The following is a 20,601-nucleotide window of genomic DNA, read 5'->3' on the forward strand; positions in this document are numbered from 1 at the left end:
TTGACAAAAATAAAATTTCATTGTCGAGACTTTTCTAACATTATCCTTTGTAGATTTAAAGTTATATTAAATGAAGTATACTTTTAAAAATTTATAATTTTGTTTTAAAAAAATAAATTGATGAAGTGCTGTTATTGAACTTTATTAATATATGTAAACTTGTCTCAAATTATTTTGTAATTTAGGAGAGAGGGAGTATTAATTTGTTAAAAAGTTTTTAATTATTATTCTTCCATTCTTTTAATTTCATTAGAACAGATTTTAAATCTAGAGAGTAAAAGTACAATGCCACAGTCAATATAAGATATATGTATCACGTGTTCCAAAATATTTAGTCCGCAACTTTCAGCATGATTTAGACATTTTGCCCAACCAAACGTAAAATGAACATAATGAAAATTAAACTGATCATTGAGACAACAATTTAAGAGTCAATATTTTAACAGTAATTGAACCTGCGTCAATCTAATCATAATTAAAAAATATAAAAATATTTATACATAATTAAATAAATAATATTTAAATAAAAAACCATTAATTTATATGAACTGTTCATGCATAAATCACTTATGACCTAATAAATAAGAGTTATTAAAGAACAAATATAAGGATTTTTATTTTTTAACTCAAAGAACTACTATTTTCATATCAAATTATACAAAAATTTTAAAAAAAATATTTTAAAATATAAGACATTTTAAGAATATTAAAATTTTATTAAATGAATTTATTTTAATATTATTTTTTATTTTTTAATTTAATTTATAATTTTCTCTCTTTTTAATATATTAATTAAAGAGTATTTTTAAAAATTTATGCATTCTTTCAAAAAAAATAAAATTGTTAAGAACATTTAATAAAATATATTAATATATAAAATTTTATTTTAAAAATATTTTATAATTTGTGATAAAAAAAATTATTTTAAGCTTAGTAAAAAAAATATAAAATGCAAAAACTTGATCATCATCTACAAAGCTTCACAAGTATGAACAGAACATGATTTTGACACTCTGCCTGATCACTTGTCAGTTACAGTTCTTTGTCCCGATTTGCGAACCAGCTTCATCGCTGTAACTGCTGTGACTTTGTCCTGTCGTGTTTCATCAGTTTGAGCAAGGCGGCGTGAAGAAATTTGAAGCCGAAATCATTTATGATTTAAAATGTTTAACATATGGTAAGTTGTCTATATTCATATCAATTTTTACTCTTGAATTGCAAAATCAGATATTGAAATTTTGTAATCACGTAATTTTAATATTAATTTAACTTTCAATAGATAACATAATTAATTCATTTAAAAAAAATTACATATATATCTCATAGAGTAGATTTATTTAAAATAAATCTCATGAAATTTAAAAATCATAGTCAGGTTCTTAAAAACTTGATTATAATTTGAAATTAAACTATAAAAACATTAAGACCCTCGTAAAACATATATTATATTAATCAAATAATTAATTTGTAACTATTTTATCAGCAATTTACACTTATAACTTAACTTTTTATAACTGTAATTTCACATTTTTATTAGTTAAACAATCATGAGTTACTAATAAAAATTAATATTAATTATTTACAACTATTTAATCAATATAATTTTAAATTTTTATAATTATAACTTTACATATTTAATAGTTAAACTGATCAATTTAATTATTAAATATATAAATTTACATTTATAAAAAGTTAAAATTATAGCTATAAATAATTGATGAAATGGTTGTAAATTATTTGACTGATCTAATATAAATTTTTTTAATAGGGGTATTATTATCTTTTTATCTTAATTTTAAATTATACCTAAATCCAAATTAGTCATAATTTTTGAAATTCATGAAACTTATTTGTAAATGGAAGTTTAATTTTACTACATATGACAGAAGCTTAATTTAATCACGAATTATTTTTTCTACTTTATTAATGTCATCTTTGTGAATGTTTTCAGAGAAGAATTCTTTGAACCTCTTTCTCTTGAGCTAAGATTAAGAACGAAGGCAAGAATATTGAAGAGATTAATGCGTTATGAGTCTCATAAGTATGAAAATAAATGGTGTTTGATTAAAATTGATGAAAAAGTATTGGATAGTCCATTTGTTTATAGTATAGGCTATCTAGTACTCTTTCAAAAATAGTTCATTGTTAAATTTGCACTTTTCTTATGCTGACATGTCGTGTCACGTGTCATTGTGAGCCCCTCATAACGTCCGTTAGCTAAAGTTAACAATGGGCTGCTAATGCTCTATTTTTTAAAGTTCGTGATTTATTTTGCACCATTTAATAGTTTAGGCTATCAGATGCACAGCTGACAAGTGCTTAGATCTTGGTATAGAGAGCCCAAATGATTCAGTCATGTCCAAATCAGCAGGTTTCATCCCAAAAGGAAGCTCCCAATTAAAGCAGTGTACAAGTCAAGCAATCACAAGCTTAACTGTGGTCAGACCCGGTTGCATTCCTAGACATTTCCTACGTCCCGAACCAAATGGTAAGAGCTGTAAATCATGTCCTTGCAGGTCTATATTATTGTTCAAGAACCTCTCTGGATAAAACACATCAGCATTGTCTGACCATATTTGAGGATTTCGTCCTAGTGCCCATAAATTTACTAAGGTTCTTGACTTTATCTATGTAAAACCCATAAACCAAAACATCCTTTGTGGATGCTCTAGGGATGAATGGGGCAACAGGATGGAATCTGTAGTTCTCCTTGACAACCAAGTTCAAGTAATTCAACTTTGATAAGGCTGTCTCTTCCACCATTCCGTCCACAATTTCTAGCTCATCTTGTAGATTCTTCATCACCCTTGGATTTCTTAAAAGTTCTGATAGAGTCCACTCGACAGTCACAGCAGAAGTTTCATATGCCCTAGAAATCAAAGATAGTATTAAAGCCTTGATGTCATCTGGAGTGATTTCATAGTTTTGTTCATCATCCATGGGTTGATGGATCAGTGACAATAGTATGTCTATAAAGTCTTGGTGTTTATTCTCATCCTTATGATTGTCAGGGGCTTGCTCATGCTCCTTTATTATCTTCTCAAACAATTGGTCAAATGCTCTGCTTATTTCCTTAAAGCGTTGTTTTAATCCCCAAGACAATAAGATTTGAGTAGTTTCATTATATATGAACCATATTAAAATTTGCATTGTGACAGAGAGACACTTAAACCCACACACATCAGAAAGATGGCATCCTCACTGCAGGTGTGAAAACGTTGATCAAATCATTAAAAGAAGTCATCCTATTCATTTGAAAGATCGTACCTGGAGATTAAAAGCTCCTAACCAAGGAAAAAAATCTGCAAGATTAAATGCTCCAGCGGTGTCTCAGAAACGAGCCGTTTCGGATCAAACTGGTCATCCTTATTGCGTCCCAATATCATCTTATAAGTTATATCTTCTAGAAGCCCATGCACTTTCTCACTGACGTCCACAACCTCACCCATCTTTGCAGTATTCTCTAGAGACTTCACCACCATTCGTATCTCCTCCCTCCTAAGTTGACCAAACAGTTCTTGATTTGAAGCACTGAAAAGATGTTGGACGCTCAGTTTCTTCATGTCGCGCCAATATGAACCATACTCAGAAAAGGCTCCACCTTTGGCGCCATAAAATAGGTAATCAGTGGCCTGAGACTGAACAGGGTCGTGGGTCTTGAAGAGTAGTTCAGCTGCTTCAGGGGAAGAGACCACAATGGTTAGGATCTGTCCGAGCCGCAGGTACATGAGGGGCCCATATTTGCTAGCCAGAGATTGAAGGCTGCGATGTGGTAGTGTGCCTAACTGGTGGATGTTTCCCATTATAGGCAGGGCCAAAGGTCCTATAGTGATGCATTATGAAAAAAGTTATGAAAGTAAGGTGAAAAGTTGCCTTCGCCCTAGATTTCAATTTCAGAAACTGATGATGAACATTAAGTTCCAGCAAGACATAACAGATAAATACCTGGAGGACGTTTCTTGTGTTTATTTGGACGCAAGAAGATAGTGAGACTGTGCATGGCATGGAAGTCAAAAGTAAGAGTCCAGGAATAGCTATTGTCGAAGGAATCATGTTCTATAGTTGGATGCTGATATAGATGATCAATGCATGGAAGAGATAATATATATATATATATATATATATGTACATCGACTTCTCAGTGACTATTGATTGAAAGCTGAGACGAAACAAATGCCTTTGGTTCTCTGGGCGATAATTGAATGCCACATTTGGACGAAATTTACTGTGGCCCCAATGAAAACTGATTTGGTGAGGTGTTTATTAATGTGTAAGTTGAATGGATTCATCTGCGCTGAAATTTCAAAAGCAGATAAGCGGAAAAATATTCTGGCATATAATTTTAGGTCTGGTGAGAGAATTTTGCTACGGGATTTGATTGGAGTATCAATTAAAAAGGAAAAAGATTTATGCTTTTATTTGTTTACTTTTTCCCCTTTACGTCTTAAAAGTAATTTTTTTTTTTTAGGCCAGCATCATAAAAGAAAGTTGGAACATCATAAAAGAATGAACTTGATACTATTAAGATCAAATTTACTACTGATACTTTTGGGATTTAAATACACACAAGAATATAATTGCCTAATGAATGCTGCCGCCCACTCCCAGGCAATATACTAATCCTGAAAATCTGACCAAAATGTCAATCATTTCTCGTCTATATTAGGTTCCATTATTGAAACAAGTCGATCATTTTGAATATGATTGCTCCCTCTTTGGAAGATCTGTTGCCACTTCAGACAATGTCAGACAAATTATTTTATTAATTACTGGAATCATCTGATCGTTTCCCTACTTTATGTGATCTTGTAGCAACTCCTATTCCAAGAAGAGATCAAGGTGTTTTTCTTTTTACTTTTTTTTTTGGGGGGGGGGGTGTCGGGTGTTGAGATAATAAGTGCATGTGGTTTCATGATGGAAACCATCAAAATCAATAAATGGTTGACGGTCCACAGACTACATGAACTCTCTCATCAAATGTGGCTATCTTAGACCTCAATTGTATACTGTAAACAAAATGACTATCACTGATGGACACCATGAAGTGCTCTAAAAATTGAAATGGAAAGAGACATGCTCAATAGGCCAGAATTCATAAAAGCTTTTTTGTCAATCAAGAAATTCATTATGGAACTAAAACTTGATAGCAGGTTTATCTAAGACTCTCACGATTCAGATCACAATATAGTTTCCTTAATTGTTGTCAAAATCCAGTAATCTCGAGTACAATGTAGGGATCCACCCCACATCAGAAAATGCCAGAGAGAAGATTTGCAGCTGTGGAGATGGCGGCTCCGGTTATGGCACACTGCACAATCTGTTCATGAGAAGAGTCATCTAATGTAAGAGCAAGAGCTGCCCCAGTGATAGCTCCTGCAACTGCACTGTTTTTCTGCATCAAACACACAATTCATGATTACACTATTAACATTTCTGTGAATACCAGAAACAAAACAATCTGCAGCTAATCTAAGGAAAACCTTCATGCCTGAAACAATGAGACAGATTTAATTCTTGTCGTTGTTCATTTTATGTGTGGTCCATAAGAGGGACTGTTATCTTCATTCATATAAAATCTTGAATTTTTGGCATAACGGTAAACCTCTTGATCCAAACAAAGACCAACTATATTAGTGATAAGAACATTGAATATTTTCTTTTAAAAAAATAAGTTTGGGTCTTAAACCAATCGTGATACCCAATCATGAGCTCCACGAGCCTCCTTCAGACCATATGTGAGACCTGAATATATTCCTGCAGTCAAACCTGTATGATGGGAGAAGAATTTGTTAAGGTTCAGAATAGCTCGTTGACGTTCAAGAGATAAACATCATAAGCATGAGAAAACTCATAAACATAAATTTACTCTGTTTCAAAAATATCATTATGCTCACAACTGAACACATTATTAGTAAATTCAATGTTTATAGAAAGATAAAGTGGACCGTAGCATAAAAGATATCATTACCCCATTGTAAGGACTCTTTTCCAGTATTTTTCACCTGATCAAAAGGAATAAAGGAAGCAATTATTAGCAAGAAATCCATGATAAAGAAAAACATGATATTCCACCAAAAAAAGAAAAAGAAAAAAATGACATGACAGTATATATATATATATATATATAAATTGATACACTCGCACACACATCCTTCCCCGACAGGGAAGGCCACCACACACAGCACCATACCAATGCAAGGTTAGATGAAGAGGTGGCGTTGCCACTTAGACAACATGCCATTGGCATTTATATAAAGTTTAGCATAAAAGTTCAATCGTGGAACATTAAGACAAAAACACCGGGTTTTGAAAAGCTCATGTGCGAAAACTTCAATGTCATAAGTTTTATGAGAAATCTCACCATGGCCTCAAGAGATTTACTGCTGGTCTCTCCTGCAATCAGAAAACAAAAATTCACAAAAAAATACCGAAAGGAACATATATAAAATGACGTCATAACACACAACAATATCTCCTGTCTGTATAAAATACCTGTGAGACCTGGAAGACGACTTTTATTGGCACCAGGTAGTACTTCTGGCGGTAGACCGTCGTTATTATCAAGCCCAGAACCTAATTAAAAATCCATACAGTAAATACTAAATTGTGCGTACCATTGAGTTTCCACATCATACATATGGGATCAACCAAATCTAACATTATGTCGGTCCTCTCTGTCGACATAGATCGAGGATCATTATAAAATCTATAAGAAAAAGTGAGGAATCATTAATGAACCTTCAATGGCTGTGAAATAAGCTTCACGAGACACTGCTTGGACGGCTCCTATCTGTAAACACACATCCACCACCATGAGCACGAGTTTTGCTGATATGCGCTCAAACACACGGAGAAAGAGTAAACTAGCATTTTTTCCTGTTTTAGGCCTTTAGAGTTTTATAGCATTTGAGACCTAGATATATGACATTGATTCAAGTCCTTCAATGAAAATCATAATTATTTTATACAGTCCTCATGACATCAAGATCAGCCATTCTTTGTTTAAAGAAACTGATTTCCAGTGATCTATATATACACCATTTTATTTCCCTGAAGTTGCTAATCCTCCCTATAACAAATAATACATTTAAGACTGAGTTAACGAAATATGTTTCAAACCCTAACGATAATTTACTCGAAGGGTTAAAAAGGTGGAGGTTACCCCTGCAGCTTTGACGAAGCTCTCAGCAATGCGATTGAGAAGAGGGTGGCCGAGGTCGAAGAAACCCCCTTTGTCAAAGCTTCGAAGCTCATCAAGCAAAGACCGTGTTTCCAAGTTAGTATTCATCTTACTTAGGCCTCTAAGCGTTGATCACAAGCAAAATTCTCTGATATCTCTCACTGCTGGGTGAGCCAGAGATTGACAAGAAAGTGAAAAGATGCCAAGATTGGGGAAGATGAAGGAAATAACGGACGACGAGTGCTCACACCTCCCAGTGAGGACGCGTGTGTTTAGAAGATCACACGTGGCCGTTTCCAAAATGACGACGACGCGAAATTCGCGCTTACTAAGTCGCAACGGATTTGACACGTGTATAACGGTCTCAGAGAAATTGTCAAAATCCCAAAACCGTTGCTATTCATCTTTCGTGCTCCTAATTGACAAGTTTCCATATTCAAAGCTTATCGCCTGCGTGCCATGTGTATAGATGATTTTTTTTTTTCCCAACCCAATAAGTAACACACAGGAATTAACGAATAAAATAAAATTTTTAATAGGTAATATAATTGATTTTATAAATTATGATAATAATTAAATAAGTAAAGTTACAGAGTTAACAAATAATGTGAGGAACTGACAAATAAAATTAACAAATTTGTTTATGGATTAGCTACCAAATTAACTGCAATGTATTAAATGGGACAAGTAATACATGGTAATTAATAAGTAAAGTAAAGTTTTTAACATTAAGTAGTATGGTTAATTTTAAAAATTATAATAATGATTTAACAAGTAACAAAAATAAATCACCCAATGGACTTCTTTCATTAATCAATTGCATACTTGTTAAAAGCTTGATTTTATTTGTAAATTTCATTTTATTACTCGTTACGAGGTAATATAATGAAAGAAAAATATTTTGACCATTTTATTTTATAATTTTATTTCAATTCAAGCCCAATATTTTGTTGAGGAATTTCAAATTGTACTATTAGTCCTAATTTGAAAATATATCACATCTATGATCTTCAGATGAAATTTTTCCAATATTTTCCTTCGATGGTATTATAATTAAATTTTATGAGTAATTTATGTACTTTTTGACTTTTAGTAGGGATAATTTAAAAAAAATAATGCTTTAAATTATAAAATATTCTGAAGAGACATTCAATGTCTCAAAATATAAGATACTTTAAAAAAATTAAAATTCAATTAATAAGTTTATTTTAATATTACTCTTTCTCTCTTTCTATTTAATTCCCAACCATTTGAAAATTAAGATACTTTGAAAATTAAGATGTTGTTCGTCGGAGGAGAGGAATGTGTGGGATTGACACTTGCTCGTGGTGCCTTGAGTATAAAGAAGATGCAATCCACATGCTCAGAGATTTCCCTGTCGGATATGGTTTGATATGGTGCAACTTCAGCATCGGCATAAGTTTTTTAAGTTGGAGTTGAAGGGATGGATAAGCTGGAACCCCAAAGATAACAACGTAGTTGTATCCTCGAATTGGAACGCTATGTTTATCATGTTATGCTGGTGTATATGGGGATGACATAATGAGCGCATCTTGTAAGGTAGAAACCAGTTCAATAAAAGTCTAATGGCAAAAGCTAGAGGTATTTGCGTGTCTTTCTCTGACTCGTTGGCCAAGCTTGCAGGCATCAGATGGGAAGTATAACATCCCCATTCTTAATTCCCTAATTTACTAATAAAAATAATTAAGTAAGTTGATGTGGTGTGTGGTCATACGAGAATAATAAGGGTTTTTAGTTAGAATTTTAGGTATAATTTAGGTCTAAAGTGAAATTGAGTCACTTGGAGACCAAAAAGTAGAGAAAAACAAGCTAAACAGTCTCTGTGCCACATGTCGCGGCTGCGTGCACGATGTGCCTTGATGCATAGGGCCATCAGGCAAGAACTTCCTTCTCTGTACCATATGCGATGGGGTGTGGTAACAAGCGCCAAGACGCGTGGTGTGAAATCTGCAAAATTAATATGCGAACTGATTGGAAAAATAGAGAGAAAGAAAAGAGAGAACAGAAGAGACACACCAAGCTTTGATAGCGTTTGCTTGTGGATGATATTAGGAATATTTTAGAGGCTACAAACACCCAAAATAAGTATCACACTCATTAATCTTCTCATTTCTTCTACATTTATGAGTTTGTAGTTAGGGTTTGATAATGAGAGTGGATTTTCAGTCCATATGAGTTATAGATCAAAATTTATTGACTCAAATGAAGTTAATGGGAATAGATTAGAGTATCTAAACCTAGTATAGTGAATTTTTGGTGTCTTGAATTGTTGGGCACCATTAATATCCAAAAACCTCATTTATTATGAGTGGTTGGAAGATTGTGATGCCATTAATGGGAATCTAATAGTTTATTATGTTATTGAGGACTAAAGGTAATTAATAAATTCAAGGGATAGGCTCAAATTCTTATGGATTGAATGTTGGGCAATTTAAAAGTGGATAATGAAGGTTTAATGCTTGAAATAGTAGTGTTAATGAAATTCAACTTGGTTTATTGTAGTTTTTAGCTCTTGATCACCTATTGGATTGAAAATTCAAGCTTGGAAGCTAGTAAATTGAGGGGTAAACTTTTGTCCTCTCAAAGGTTTAAGGTAACCATAAAAAACTCTATTTTGGATAGTTATATATTAATGGATTGTAAATTGATTTCTGTTGTAAATGTGGCATGCATGAGTTGATTTTCAATGTGAAAAGCATGTGTTAATTTCGATGAGTATATGAAAAATTGAATATGCAAAAGGTTATTGTGGCTTAAAATGAAAATATCTAATTAAGATATTTTTGAATATGAACATGCATATATCTTTAGAAAAATAAATGTGATGATTATATGAGATAGATATGTGTTAATGAGAAATGAATTTTGAGAAATAATGAGAATACATACTTGGGTAGTGCATGATCATGAGCCCAACATGATTGTTGTAATAATGAATAAATGAAAATGAAAAAGTGAAAATGAATGAGTAATTAATTATGGCATGACCAGTAGCGAGAGTTCGCCTAAGAATTGGGAGTAAAGAAAAATTAATATGATATTTAGGCTGTCCTCCAATGTATGGGGGTATAGTCTCATCCTATAGTTTGTCGAGGGACTATCTCATAGTTTGTTGAGGGATTAGAATTTAATTATTTCCACCGATTCAACGAGGAGAATAGCCTAGGGTATGAGACACCCTAGGGATTCAAGAATGGGGGAAGCCGTGGTTCGAGAGTGAGTCCTGTGATCTTTAGTTAGGTCACACCTCACGATTGGTGAGCTTGGGTAATCCAGTCACACAGATGGCGCCCTATTTAGTGTTATAGTTCACGATTTCAGTCTGAGAAAATAAGGAGGATATAAAGTTGGTTAATCATTGTCAAAGTAAACATATGACGTGTCACACATATTAAGTAGTGGCAAGTCGCATAAATAATGGGTTAAGGTCATATATCTGAGAATGTGGTGATAATACACCTAGTATATGTGAGTTAAAGAAATTATTAAATGATAAATGACAAATTATGATATGTGTGAGCATGTTTTACATACATGGTTCCTTATGCATGTACTTAGTTTATAATTGATATATAACTGCATATGGTAAGTTTAACCTTGGTTACGGAGTAGCCAGACTCTGGTGCTGAGAAGGAGAAGGCTAAAGAGGTAAGGAATTAGCATATTCCTTTTTGTATGCTTCTAACTTAGTTTATTTTGTGTAATAATATATGTTTGCCAATTTTAGGATGCATGCCATTATAGTTATACTATTTTGTTGTTGGAAATGTTAGATTTATATTTTAGGCCTTGAATTTTTGTGTATGTTGATATATATTTATTAATAAGGCTAAAATACTAATGCAAGTATATAAATAGACATTTGAGCATGTTTTGATTGTTTTAGGCGAAATGCAATGACAATTTGCCTTCCCCTCTATTTTTGATAAAAAAAAGTTGAGGAGTGAATTTTTGTTATATTGTGGTTTCAATGTGTGTGACATGTTGTACTGGTAGTCTTGAGTCTAATGGACATAGTCCATGTGTTAAGAAAAGCTTTTGGCATTTGTTGAGGATTTTAGACGCCTATTTTGTATAAAAGTTGTGAAAAGTAGTTAAAATGTGTTTGGGGTGTCCAACTTCTTAGTGTGACTTGCTCTGGAAATGAAACATGTGCCACTAGCTAATTCATATAAAGAGCTTTGTATAGACACCTAGATCACGTCATTCGGACATCAGATGGAGAATCAAGGCGAGTTGGACATGGTGCCTGAGCTGCGGCACGTGACACAGAGAGCAATATGCGGCGGCGCAGCATGCACAAGCTGCGGCACACTGCTCTGTCACACATTATAAAGGTCATTTTTCACTTGTTTTTGATTTCTTTCATTCTTCCAAGATATCTCATGCTTTTGAAACTTATTTTACTTTGATATAAAGAATTTTGATTGATTTAAACTCATTGTTATTTAGAAAACTTAGAATTCCTTGCTTTTGAATTAAACCTTGGTAATCACTCTTTGGGTTAATCTTTTGATTGCTATGAACTATATTGATTAATTGTGTTTAGTGGAGTGAGATTTTACAATTTGCTAACACGCTGCGGCACATTGCCCTATATCACAACACATGTTTTGTTTTTTAATCATTTTCGACTTCTTTCACTCCTCCAAGGTATCACATGCTTTCGAAACTTATTTTACTCTGATATAAAGAATTTGAATTAATTTAAACTCATTATTATTTAAAAAACTTAAAATTCCTTGATTTTAAACTAAACCTTAGTAATTACTCTTTAAATTAATCTTTTAATTACCATGAATTTTATTAGTTAATTAAGTTTAATGAAGCGATAATATTACAGGAAGAAGGACAAGCGTCTACAGCCCCTGTGGAACGTTGGCGTCCCCCAAACCCAGGTTGGGTTGCTCTTAGCATGGATGGAGTTCATTTAGACGTGTCACATCAATCTCGGTGTGGGGGGCTGCTAAGGGATAATATAGGAAACTTCCGCATGGGTTTCTTGTCTGCATTTAATAAGAGTCATAGTATGACAACAGAGTTATAGGCCATCCTTCTAGGCCTCAAGGTCGCATGGAACGCAGGGTACTGTAGAGTTACGCTCTAGTCTGATTGTTTGGAAGCTGTTCAACTTGCTCAAGGAGATAATGTGGATACTCATCAGGATGCTAATCTTATTTTGGAAATACAAAGAATGGTCAACCGTGATTGGGGTACTGTCATTTGTTAGATCTGTTGTCGGAGCAACCTTGCTGCAGATTGCCTTACAAAGTCCGCCCTGAGCACCTGGCCTGGATTATATATGGTGTATGAACCTGACAAGCAATTACGGAAGATTCTCGCACATGATCATGATGGTATGGGTGCTATAGAAGGCTAGTTTGTCCTTCTTGTATCAAAAAAAAAAATACAACCATCTCTTTTTTTAATATATTAAATAAAAAAATATTAGTAAAAATTTATATTTTTATTTTAAAAAATAAAATTGTTAAGTGCATTTAATAAAATTTACTAGTATATGACATTTTATTTTAAAGTATCTTATAATTTAACATAAAAGAAGTATAATCTTTTAGGAAAAAAATCATTTATTGTCCTTAAATTTGTTATCAATTATCAATTAGTCCTTGAACTTTGTCTTGAAATAATTCAATCATTATATTTTCTTAAATCAAAACGATACAATTTTTAAATTTTTTGATTTATTATAACTCAATATTTATGGTTCTTTTTAACTCAACAAACTGCAATAATTAAGTTATACTATTGATTCAAAGTTTAATGATTGAATTGATAAATAATAAAAAATTTTACTTAATTATTTTTTTTTGATCTGAGTGTAAATTGATCTTGTATTGTGGAGAAGAGTATAATAAAAAGGTTTGTTTAGTTTTGTTTTATTTTTTGTTTTTAAAGACTACTTTGTAAATTAATTTTTAATTTTTTTAAAAAAATCTATTTGATATGTTAAATTGAAAATAATTTTAGAGCAAAAAAAATGAGCAACTCATTATTGATTAATAGTGATGATTTTTATAATGGTCAACCATAATTTATAATAATTAAATGTAATGTATTAAGAAAAAACAACTCAAGACATTTCCTTTTTTGGTTTTATAAAATAAAAAATGAAAATAGTTTTGAAAAAATATAAATCCTAAATATTTACCCAAACTATTTTTGTTATTTTCTTTTTTAAAAAAGAGAAAACAGTTTTTTGTATACAATTACCTATTATTTATGAGTCAAGTTGGGTAGAATTACATTAGTAAAAAAGCCTTATCAATGAGTATTTAACACATTTGTATGTCCAAAACTCAAACTTGAGACCATTGATAAAATTAGCATAATCCTTTATCAGTTAAGCTGCATACTCGTTGGTTAAAAAAAAAATGAGTTTTTAATACTAGAAATAAAACAGGTCTTGTTTTTTTTAATGGATAAAAGAGAAAAATTTTACTATATACTCGAGATATATCAGATGCTATTGTTTTTCTATGAATAAATTCAAAAATTTTCTCATGAAAAAGTAAATGAAAGAGTAATATCTTTGGCTCGCTACGCTCAATTAGCATGGCAAAGGCCGGGGTTATCAGTAGTCTACTAAACAAATAATTGGCCTTTAATTTTTTTTATAAAAAATCAATAAATTAAATTTCTACAATAATATTTTGACCTTTGTTATGTCAATACTATTTTGGCCTTTGTTATATCAAGACTCGAGAGATCGTAAACCTCTTAAGTATGATTTTTTGCTGTTATGGCTACATCAGAACAATATTTACATACGAACATTAAAGGAAAGGGTTGTTAAAATTATAATTTAATGTAAATGTCTACTATAACTAAATTTTGTTTTTAGAATTCTACGCTTAAAACTAGACAACCTACAATTTAAATGATTTTTTAGAGTTTTTTATGATTAATATATATAACCTCCAAATGTTTTATATCTTGTAATTATATAGATTTATTTTTTGTTGTAACTCTCGTAATAAAATTTAAGAATTTATAATGGCCTATAAATAGTGGGCATGTACTAAGTTATTGTAAATTTGATGGAATGAATAAAAACTATTTATTTTTTCTCTTATCTTCCTCATTCCAATCTCTTATATTTTTCTTACTTTCATAACAACGAATATATTATGCTTATTAATTTTTTTCAAGTAATTGTAATTTTGTTTGACGACTAGAACTATTTTAATGGAAGTTACCAAAAACATAGAACTATTTTAACGGATAAATTACAATGTGACAATGAGAGTTAACAAAATCAAATAAAACAAACTATTTAGAGAATAAGTATCATCTAAAGCCCTCAAAAAAGACATAACAGCAAAGGTGCAAAGCTTTATGAGACCTCATGCAAGGCTCAATATCCTTAACTATAGTTAAATTTTGAGAGTCAATTGCTTCAATTAAAGCTGGTAATATGGGTTGAGCATGCCAACCTATAAAAAAATGTGAGTTAGATTGAAAAAAAAAAATATGTTTATTTCTATGTGAGACTGTTTTGGCTTGCCCCATAGCGAGCTAACTTGTGGGTTGGCCTGCTTTTTTTTTTAAAAAAAGACAAAAATTGCAAGATCATTCTTTCAATTCTCAAACCTTTGTCATTAGTCAAATTATTAGAATCATTCAAATTATGTGCTTATTACATGCTGCTATTATTACCTATCACATTCCATTAGTTGAGATAGCTATAAATCCATGTATAGTTAAGTGTATTAATGTAGCATGTATCTAACTAAAGGCTTTTTCACAATTTAATTTAAGTAAAATATTTTCAAGTAGGCACAAGTAATACAACCATCTATTTTTTTAAAGGTTATGTGGAGTTTAAATTCTTTATTATTGTGCTGCCATTTGAAATAGTGTCATCCCGAGTAGTATATAAAAATTTTTTAGAGTCGTTTAAAATGATTTATATATCAACCTTTAAATTCTCTTCAACAACTTTTAAATTATGATTTACTAGGTTGTCAAGTTATGGGCAAATCCTAACTTTATTTTTCCTTGTATTGTCTTTATTATATTTCCTCCATTAAAAAATGTAATGTATTTTTTGAGAAATTGAATATTAAAAAATGTAAGGTATTTTTTATCTTTTAAAGCATAATTATTACCTCTCTTTTTTTAAAAAAATATCCTTATTGAATAGATTACTTTATATTTTATTTAGGATAAAATACTCTATTAAATAGAGGTAAATATAAAAAAATGAGATTAATTTTAAAATAAATAACTAATTTATTGAAGGTAAGATTTGATTAAAAATATCTTATATTTTTTTAACAAAGGGAACATTTTACTTAAATGAACTCAAAATTTTTCAACTAGCAAAAAAAAAGAAGAAGATTAGCCCGCTAATCTTTACTCAAACTAATGTCAAATTTAATTTTACTTGCTAGACTTCTACATGTTAATTATATTTTCATATTTAATTGTGTGACACTAATAATTAATAACAAATAAAACTTCTACCATTATGATAAATTTATAATTTTTAAAATTAAAAAATATATATAAAAATATTTCTTATTGGTGGGTTAACCTGCTGGGGGGATGTAGAAATACAACTTGCACAAGATGCAAGTTATATTAACCCATCTCGCCAAGCTTGCAAATTGCTACAGGCTAGCTCACAAGTCGCGCGTTGACCTATATTACTAGCTCTAGCTTGTCTTTATTTTGTTTAAAAAAAAATCAACATTGTTGCTAATGCCACCATCGTAGCTCCGTGGCTAACAACATCCTATCATCACACTGGCCACTAAAAATATATTGTGCAAAATTATATAAATATATGTATATATATTCCCTTCTTTTTTATATATAAGAGAAAAAATTATATCACACAATTTAAAAAAGTTAGTTAATCATAATAATTATATTTAAAAATAAAAAAATAGACTAAAATGCCCTATATTAATCAATATAAGGATACATTAATTATTTCTCGTTAATGTAAATTATGAGAGGTAATTTAAAAAATGTATAATAAATACTTATTGAAATACGTGATTTTATTTATATAAAAAATAAGTAAAAAGTAATAGTTTCTCCTTCAAATAAAATAGAGGGAGTATATATTATAAATTTTCTATGCTTGTAATTTGGCAATATTTGAATATAACATGTCAATATTAAAGAAGCAAGTTGTATACTTTTAAAGAATAATTTGTTAAATTTTTTTACAACTTTTACCTTCAATATTGACAAAATATTAATGTTATATTAAATAAGAAATATATATTTATATATTAAAAATTTTGTTTCCAAATATTTTTATGAGAAATTTATTTTAAATGAGTTGTTATTACTACTCAAATAATAACTTGTCAAAATTCAAATATGACTTCTACATATTCAGTAAATAAGTTGCTAATTTCTAAAAGCTGGCCAACTTGTTTGATTTTTTACAATTATACCTTAATTATTAACAAGGAATGTATAGTATAAGTTTAATTCCTAAGCATTTCCATGAGTTGTCAATATTCAAACAATAAATTGTCAATATTCAAACACTGACTTGTTAACTCCTCAAGAATTAACAAGTCATTTTGACACTTGATTTTATAAAGTGTTTTTTTAATTTACTAATTATAATATCTTGAATTTTAATCCTTTAGTTAATTAAAGAGATAATGAAGTTTAAAAGATAGACACCTGAACCAAATTGGTTCGTTTTTACCTCAAAACACATACAAAGTTGTCCAACTCATAATACCAAATGTCATTAGTTCTAAAGACACTTGAACCGCTCAAATCGAACGTTGGATGGCAAAATAGCATGCTTTAGAAGTTTAAAGAATTGCCATAAAAGCAATCTGCTGTCATGACAGTAGGTGCACGCCGCGGCGCAAATGGCCTTTGAGGGACTCATCCCTCTATGCGATCTGTTGCAACAGGCGTGCAAATAGGCCAGATTTTTAAAAGAATAGCTTGTTTCAGCCTATTTTGAAGACTATTTGATTTCCATGCTTCAGTATTTGTATTTATTTGATTTCTAACTACGGTTTGAGCTTAAACACTATTTTAAAAAGGGTTTTCTTATGATCCCATTATTTCAACTTATTATCTTTTAAACTCTTAGGTTATGGTAACCTTTACTTGGGATTTTATCTAATCCTGGTTATCACAACAGTGTGTAAGAGTGTTGTCCTATTAATGTCAAGGCGGACATTACAGATGGTCACAGAATAGTATGGCTATGGCACTCTATGCCATACACCGCGGCGCAAGCATCATGCACCACCACACACATCAAGTTTCTACAAAAATAAGGCAGTGTTATTTCAAAAAAAAATAGAAGAGAAGGTATGAGAAAAACATAGGAGCATGACTTTACTCTACTAAGGCTTTAACTTTTAGAAGTTAGGAGGCACTTTGAAACTATCAAACACCAAGAATGAGTCTCCTAACCCTTCCTTTCCAACCTATTCTATTTTCTTAAGTTTTTTGTTAGAGTTTGTTTAAGGGAATTAATTTTCAATCTATATAAATTAAAGATCTAAAGCTATTGATTTAAATGAAGATAATGAAAGTTGTTTAACGTATTTAAACATAAGACTTATGGATTTACATGTTTCAGTTGTTAAAGAGGCATTTATGACTAAATTTTCATAATAAATACAGTAATTAGAGAGGTTTGAATGCCATTAATGATGAGCTAGGAGTTTAATGTTGTTGGTTAGGGTGGATGGAAGTTGAGAACCCAACAGGTAAGCTTGGATGTTAAGAATGAGAATTTTGGGATAAGATAGAATTGAAATTTAAAGCTTGAATTGTGCAAATAGTGATAGTAATAATTTTGGATATGATTAATTATATATTAATCATCCATGCATTACTTTGAGCTTGAGAGCAAGCTTGAAAGCATTAACTTGAGGGGTGAACCTTTAATCTTTTAAAAGTTTGAGATAATTAGGAGAAATCTTTTCATTATAGTTGTTTATTCATTAATTTATGTTTGTGAAAATGAAATAATAGACTTGAAGGATTATGTTTTATGATAAAAAACACGTGCAATGTATTTGAAGCATCAGATATATTTACATATTTTGATTTTAAATCATGCATATACTTTAATTATGGGTTGAACTATATTGTGCATCAAATTGATGAGATGATAATGTGGATGTATTAACATGTGAATGATGTGTGTGTGTGTGTGTGTGTGTGTGTGTGTGTGTGTGTGTGTGTGTGTTTAATAGAGGATTTATAAATATGTTATCAAAGTGAGAAGTCAAGTAGAGAATATTTATGAAAATGCTAGTGATGCTCATATGAGTTATTGTTATTGTAAAGTTATTATGTTAACATTGAGTATTTAAATATATGAAACAAGTGAGCATGTTACATAGCATAATCTGTTTGGCAGGAGTTCTCCTATTGAGAGGAGTAGGTGTAAATTTATATGGTAATGGCTACTAATTGTTGGAAGTAAGGGGTAAGCTCTATTCCCATGTTTATTGAGAGAGTCTCATTATTTATCGAGGGATTCAAACCTAGCTAATTTTACTAATTTGTTGAGGAGATTAGTCTAGAGTTTATGACACCCTAAGGATTAGTCTATGGAGAAATCTGTGGTTTGAGAATGAGTGTAGTGATCTTTAGTTAAATCACTTTTCATAATTGATGAGCTTGAGTGATCTATTCACATGAACAGAGCCTTATTTAAGTGATAGCCTACTGTTTTAATCAAAACGTATAAGAAGGATATAAGGATGGCTAGATCATACATTTATATCTAACATGTCATATGGTTGTTAAGTTTGTAATAAGTTGTAATAATTGTTGATATCATTATCATTTGATTGTTATTATGTGGTAATGTGCATTGTAAGTAAAGTGCCAATGAAATTATGTGACTACTTGAGTTAGCATGGATAAATGTAAATTTTCTTACAAAATGCCAAATCTTTGTGTTTATAAGTGTTGCACATATTTTATTGTTAGTTAATAAACAACTATATGGGATAGATGTACTTTAGTTATTAAGTGACTATACTCACCCCTCTCTTAACATTTTTCAAGCTTTAACTTAGGTGTGGAAAGAGAAAAGCCTCGAAGGCTTAGAATTTTTGTTATTCCTACTAAAAAACCCTCCCTAGAAAATTTATTGTGTTTGTATAATTCAACAATATTGTCAAGTTAGGAATGCATTTTGAGTATATTTGTATTATATGGATAGTTATGATTAATTGTTGTATTTTGGGCCTTGAAATTTGTGTATGTAAATTTGATTACTTCTTATAGAGTTAAAATATTAGTGCAAGTATAAAAATAATATCTATATATATATATATATATATAAATGTTACTTATTTGCAAGAATATTGATTTAATGCAAATGATTGACCTCCCCTGTTATTTTTAATATTGAGGGGTTGAGGCTTGGGTACGAGTGTTGGTTGATGTTTTGTGTATGTGGTGTGTTTGCATAAGTGGTTTCAAGTCTATTGAGTATGATCTTAGTGTTAATTATGGCTTTGCCACTTGAAAGTAGGTTTTGGACACCCGTAGGTTGAGAAAAGTATGAAAAATGATAAAATTGTGTTTGAGTATCCAACTCTCCTGTGTGAAATCTTTTAAAAGTAAAACCTCTGTTATTAGTTATTTATGAAAAGAGCTTTTTGTGAAAACTTAAATCACCTCAATGGAATGTCAGACGAAAAAATGAAGTGCGTTGAAAATTTGTAATGTCTGTCAAATTGTGCAATGTGCCATGACACATGGCATAATGTGGAAAGTTCTGCAATGCACAGAGCATATGTCACAACGTACCCTCTTGTTTTTTGTAGTGTTGTCTTGTTTTCAACAAAAATATTATTACTTTAATCCTTTTTGGTATCTCATGCTTCTGTATTTATATTTTACTTTGATTCTAATTTACAAATGATAATTATGTATTATTTTAAGTTTGAAAATTTAAGATCGCACTTATACAAATGTTACAAACTTGGTAAACTAATTAGATTAGGTTGATGATTACCAAGATTTTAGGAGTTAATGGTAGATTAATAAAGACAGCCTTACATTAATACTAATTCATTAGTAAAAAATATTAATATTAAACTTTTAAATGTTGATAAAACATTGTCAAATGTTAAGCAGTTACAAATTAGAAACTGAATGTTATATTTAGAATTTGCATATTTTATTTGTAATTACAAACTCTTGAATTTACAATTATTGAATTAAAATTAATATTTAAAACTCATTTTTCAAAAAAAAAAATAGACCTAACTGTTATTAATTTTTGGATAGAAGTGCAATTTTACCTTTAAACTATGTATTCATAAATGTCTAAAATTCTTAACTCATTTTTGATATAATGTTCCCTTTTAAAATTTAAAAATGATGCAACATTGCTTGTATTGCTAGTGAAAGTT

The 20,601-nt window shown here is 30.6% G+C and overlaps 2 protein-coding genes and 1 pseudogene across 2 annotated transcripts; all 3 read right to left on the reverse strand.

Moving 5' to 3' along the window:
* Positions 1 to 2,288: 2,288 nt before the first annotated feature.
* LOC129292392 (cytochrome P450 71AU50-like) lies at positions 2,289 to 3,032 on the reverse strand (annotated as a pseudogene).
* LOC129292493 (cytochrome P450 CYP736A12-like) lies at positions 2,771 to 4,036 on the reverse strand. Its single transcript, XM_054930043.1, has 3 exons — positions 3,946 to 4,036; positions 3,268 to 3,823; positions 2,771 to 2,869 (listed from the first exon to the last, which is right to left on the reverse strand). The coding sequence occupies exons 1-2, from the start codon at positions 3,998 to 4,000 to the stop codon at positions 3,285 to 3,287; spliced, it is 594 nt and encodes a 197-aa protein (XP_054786018.1). The 5' UTR covers positions 4,001 to 4,036; the 3' UTR covers positions 2,771 to 2,869; positions 3,268 to 3,284.
* Positions 4,037 to 4,898: 862 nt separating this feature from the next.
* LOC129293697 (outer envelope pore protein 16-2, chloroplastic-like) lies at positions 4,899 to 7,439 on the reverse strand. Its single transcript, XM_054931780.1, has 7 exons — positions 7,163 to 7,439; positions 6,739 to 6,790; positions 6,493 to 6,573; positions 6,362 to 6,393; positions 5,969 to 6,002; positions 5,699 to 5,766; positions 4,899 to 5,392 (listed from the first exon to the last, which is right to left on the reverse strand). Exons 1-7 carry the CDS (start codon positions 7,286 to 7,288, stop codon positions 5,249 to 5,251), a joined length of 537 nt encoding a protein of 178 aa, XP_054787755.1. The 5' UTR covers positions 7,289 to 7,439; the 3' UTR covers positions 4,899 to 5,248.
* Positions 7,440 to 20,601: the final 13,162 nt, after the last annotated feature.

The sequence above is a fragment of the Prosopis cineraria genome, unplaced genomic scaffold (genome assembly GCF_029017545.1).
Source record: "Prosopis cineraria cultivar Desert tree isolate PC_DT_omini unplaced genomic scaffold, ASM2901754v1 PC14, whole genome shotgun sequence".
In the NCBI taxonomy this organism is placed as follows: Eukaryota; Viridiplantae; Streptophyta; class Magnoliopsida; order Fabales; family Fabaceae; genus Prosopis; species Prosopis cineraria.

Bases quoted from the DNA above. Each gene is read 5' to 3' on its own strand.
- LOC129292493 (XM_054930043.1), bottom strand. From the start codon at position 4,000: ATGCACAGTCTCACTATCTTCTTGCGTCCAAATAAACACAAGAAACGT. The intron at 3,824-3,945 runs GTATTTATCTGT...GCATCACTATAG, and splicing joins ACACAAGAAACGTCCTCCAG to GACCTTTGGCCCTGCCTATA.
- LOC129293697 (XM_054931780.1), bottom strand. From the start codon at position 7,288: ATGAATACTAACTTGGAAACACGGTCTTTGCTTGATGAGCTTCGAAGC. The intron at 6,574-6,738 runs GTTCATTAATGA...ATTTTTAATTAG, and splicing joins TTATTTCACAGCCATTGAAG to GTTCTGGGCTTGATAATAAC. The intron at 5,393-5,698 runs GTATCACGATTG...TGTTTGATGCAG, and splicing joins CTCGTGGAGCTCATGATTGG to AAAAACAGTGCAGTTGCAGG.